The sequence below is a fragment of the Trichechus manatus genome, unplaced genomic scaffold, assembly GCF_000243295.1.
Source record: "Trichechus manatus latirostris isolate Lorelei unplaced genomic scaffold, TriManLat1.0 scaffold00194, whole genome shotgun sequence".
Taxonomy (NCBI): domain Eukaryota; kingdom Metazoa; phylum Chordata; class Mammalia; order Sirenia; family Trichechidae; genus Trichechus; species Trichechus manatus.
In genome coordinates this window covers 1,079,370-1,083,452 of record NW_004444130.1, presented here as the reverse complement: position 1 = coordinate 1,083,452, position 4,083 = coordinate 1,079,370, and the positions used below count along the sequence as shown (strand labels likewise).

The window sequence follows — 4,083 nt, the reverse complement described above, 5'->3', positions numbered from 1 at the left end:
ATAATGGGAGCACACAAATTCTCTCATCAGTCTTTTTTTTTTCTTGTCTCAACCCTTTTGTGGTAAACTTTGTTCACCTTTGTACTCTCAGGAAAAAAAGGAGGAAGCCATGTGAAAGGGTGACATATTAATGAATTAGGGAGTCACTCCAACAGAGCAGGGCAAGAGGAGAATCTGGGATTCAGAGTGTGTATGTAGATATAGCTGGGGGAAAACAGGGCAATTCTGAACCTTTGATGTGGTGTTTTTGAGGCCCCTCTCCCAGTAGAGGCACCAGTTCCCTGAGGAGCAGCAGGGCCCAGGCTAGCCATCTCTGAATGGGATGTATCCTCAGAATGGGCAAGGGCCTATTTGTCGCACTCCTCCTGGCTCCCTTCAGCGCAGTGGTAGTGCTGCTCGCAGAACTCCTGGATCCGGCTACAGGCCTCCAGCATCATCACCTCTGGCACTGTGATTACCATTCGGAAGAAATTCGGGTACTCAAAGCACTGCAAAAATAAGAGCCTGTTATCTTCAGAGCAACCGAATCTGGTTCCAGACTACCCTATAAATGGCCAGGGCCCCAATTAGAAAGAGGCAGTGACACCATTTAGTCAGGGGTATCAATCTGTTCAATTCCCATCACTGAGGGACCAAGTAGGTAATGAAATTAATTCATCTTAAAAGGAAGCAGTGGGACAAGCTCGATTTCCTTGCACCTAGAATGTTAGGCCACAACTTTTCTTCCAGGTATAGGTGGGATAATGATGGGAGGTGGGATAATGATGGGAGAGAAACAAATTTTAAATAGACGCCATGAGACATATGCATTTAAATCTAGTCAAACGAGAATACACTCTGTTGTGTGTGTGTTGGTGCGGGAGGGTAAGGCTAAGGTCCATAGGTGGTGCAAACAGTTTGCCTTCAAACTCTAACATAAAAGTTGATGGTTCGAACCCACCCAGTGGCACCTCGGAAGAAAGCCCTGACAATCTGCTTTCATTAAGATTACAGCCAAGAAAGCCCTATGGAGCAGTTCTACTCTGTAATACATGGAGTCGCCATGAGTTGGAATCAACTCCAGGGCAACTAACAACAATGACAAGAAGAAAAAGGCCAGCTCAGGGAGACTCCTGGGCCTCTAGAAACTGTTGAGAATGTCCTGAGAGAGAAACAAGCACTCACCGTTGCTGGGAGGCAGTGGACGGATTGCTCAGCAACTAACCGCTCGGTGAACTCCACATCATTCTCAAATTCTGGGAAATGTTCCATCTCAATTCCAACCTATACCAGTAATAGAAGGAAGAAGCAAACTTATCAGAAGGAGGAAAACAGGCGAACTCCCTATGACAGAAATTAAGGTAGGGAGTACTCTAAAAGATATCTTGGACCTCTACTATAGATAACTCAGACTCAGAGTTCTCGCAAGCACTTAGGAGCTCATGAAATTTTTCACAGGTAAGAGAGAATATATTTATATTAATAGTTTGTTGAAGAGTTCCTTTCTGGAAGCCGATAAATTAAAGCTGAAGATAGAATGTCAGTGTTTCTCAAAAGAGGCACTATTAGCATTATGGTGGGCTAAGCAATACTTTATTGCGTGGGACTATTGGAGCCCTGGTGGTGTAGTGGTTAAATGCTACAGCTGCTAACCAAAAGGTTGGCAGTTCAAATCTACCAGCCCCTCCTTGGAAACCCTATGGGGCAGTTCTACTCTGCCTATAGGGTCACAATGAGTTGGAATCGATGGCAACGGGGATCCCAGCCATTATAGGATATTTAGCATCCCCAGTCCACAGAACGCCAATAGCACCGCCAAATCATTCAGAAAACAAACAAAAATCCTATGCTTTCCCAAACACCCCTAGGGAACCAGTATCACCCTCAGCTGAGAACTATAAGTGTGGGGAAAGCCTCTTATCTGTGTCTTATATTTTCTTTGTATCTAGACATGAAATGATTGTCCGTACTGCAGAATTAAGTCATTTTAAGAACTTTTTGAACACAGGTTAAATCGCGTCAGTGGGACAATTCAGAACAAGACAGTTCGTAAACTGACTGACTTGGGAGTCTAGCTCATTGTAGTTATGAATGGTGGCTCCTGGAATTGTTCAGTGCACGCCCTGCATGACCACCTATGGCAGCCTTGCGGAGTGCCTTCCCTTTGCTTTACAACTACATAGATCTAGTGCCTGCCACCCATATACTCACCATGAGATACATGGCCCCAGAAGGACAGACTGGCTGGAGTCCAGGGATAGCAACCAATGCTCCGTAACAGAGATCAGCATTGGACTACAAGAGGAGGCATAGCGAAATCCAAGATCACCATTTAAATAAAAGAAAACCGAGTCATTAAAAGTAGATCCACCATCGATGGTCAGGAACCTAGGTTTGCTCTGTTGGCATGAGAAGTTAACGAGAAAAAGCCTCTCAGTTGAAGCTTCTGGCAGGAGCAGAAGGAACTGCCAAAGGTGAGAGAAATGTGTAGGTTGATATTTATACGGGTGCCATCTCCTGGACAAATATGGAAGCCTGACAATAGAACATTGCTCCAGAAATGAGGACCAATTATTTCCAGTTCCACTGGTGGCATTCCCTGACTTCCCAAGTGGAAGGCCATGGGCTGCCTTTACCTTGAGGAAGCTTAGAGTGTTGTGGTAGAACTCTTGAGGGGTGCGATGGAGGATGCTTTCCAGAGCTCCCTGGACAATGGTGCAGGGTCCCAGGATCCGCTGGCTCAGTTTCACCAGCCCTTCTCGGATCTAAAAGCCCCCCAGGAAACACAGTTAGCCTTTCTTAAGCATTTCTGCTTTGGGGATTCTTGTTCTGACCATTATCTCTATCAGGTTTTTAATCTTTGGGGAAGTGATGATAGCTAGTGACATTCGGAGCTCAGACCGCCTGGGTTTGTGGCCCAGCTCTGCCATGCACCTGCTGTGTGACTCTAGGCAAATTATGTAACTTCGTTGTGCCTCATTTTTCTCAACCGTAAAATGGAGTTAATATTAATACTGACCTCGTAAGGTTGCTGTGATGAGTAAACAAAAATAATATATATACAAAGCGACAACAGCAACTCAAGAGATTAGATAGTGAGTTTATTAATGGAGAGGAACATGGTTACACAACTCGAAGAATGCAATCATTGCACTGAATTGAACACTTAGAAACTGTTGAATTGGTGTATGTTTTGCTGTGTATATTCTCAACAACAATAAAAATAAATTAATTAAAAAAATAATGTATATAAAGCACTGGCATGTAAGAAACCCTCAAACATCAGCTGTCATTTCTGTTATGTTTCCTTTTGGTGATCTTAAAATTGGAAATGGATGGAACTTCTTCACAGAACCAGATACAGAAAAACTGAGTTTGGGAGAGGAAAACTGTTACCATCTTTATCCACTGTTTTTCCAGGCACCCTGAACTACAGGGCCAAGAACAAAAAAAAATTCTACTTCCTTACCACTATGCACGCAAAGTAAGTATGTGTGCTAAACAAGGCATACTGTTTCACCACATCGCTCTCACCTCGTTGCCAAAAATGTCTCTTCGGTCATGGATGAGGATCCAGCCCAATCTCCAGCCAGGAACCAGCCAGCGCTTGGCCAGCCCACCACAGGACAGGATGGGAACGTCGGTGCTTAGGGGGGCTAGAGGTTCATATTTGCAATCTGAAAACACCTAAGGACAGGACGTGCTCATTAGAGTTGTCTTCCTGCCTTCTTTCCCCAGGAACCCATGTCTCCCCACCTTTTCCTTGTAATCACTAGGAATAGGGCCTCATGTTTGTGGGCCCATCCCTACCCTGAAGCATGATTGCGATTCCAAGAGGCTTCCAAGGGACTATCCAAAGACCTTCCATTTGTTGTCTTGTCTGGATTAAAAGAAACCTAGAAGAAGGAAACTGGCCTAGCCCAGTAATATGCACAGTCCCATGAAGCTGGCTCTACGAAATTAGTGGCTGTTGGAGTTGCAGATTTAAAAATATGGGTTCATGTGTGGGGTCTTAAAAGCCTGTGAGCAGCCATCTAAGTTACTCCACTGGTCTCACCCTTTTGGGAGCAAGGGAGAATGAAGAAAACAAGATACAAGGAAAAG

General features: G+C 44.6%; 1 protein-coding gene across 1 annotated transcript in view; it reads right to left on the bottom strand.

Annotated features, from left to right (window-relative positions):
- Positions 1–347: 347 nt before the first annotated feature.
- TAT (tyrosine aminotransferase) overlaps positions 348–4,083 on the bottom strand; it is a 9,030-nt gene continuing 5,294 nt past the window's right edge. The window contains exons 7-11 of the mRNA XM_004387787.1: positions 3,514–3,666; positions 2,616–2,744; positions 2,191–2,274; positions 1,165–1,263; positions 348–488 (exon numbers count right to left, since the gene is read on the bottom strand). Coding sequence (XP_004387844.1) covers positions 348–488; positions 1,165–1,263; positions 2,191–2,274; positions 2,616–2,744; positions 3,514–3,666 — 606 coding nt within the window. The remainder of the gene's footprint in view (positions 489–1,164; positions 1,264–2,190; positions 2,275–2,615; positions 2,745–3,513; positions 3,667–4,083) is intronic.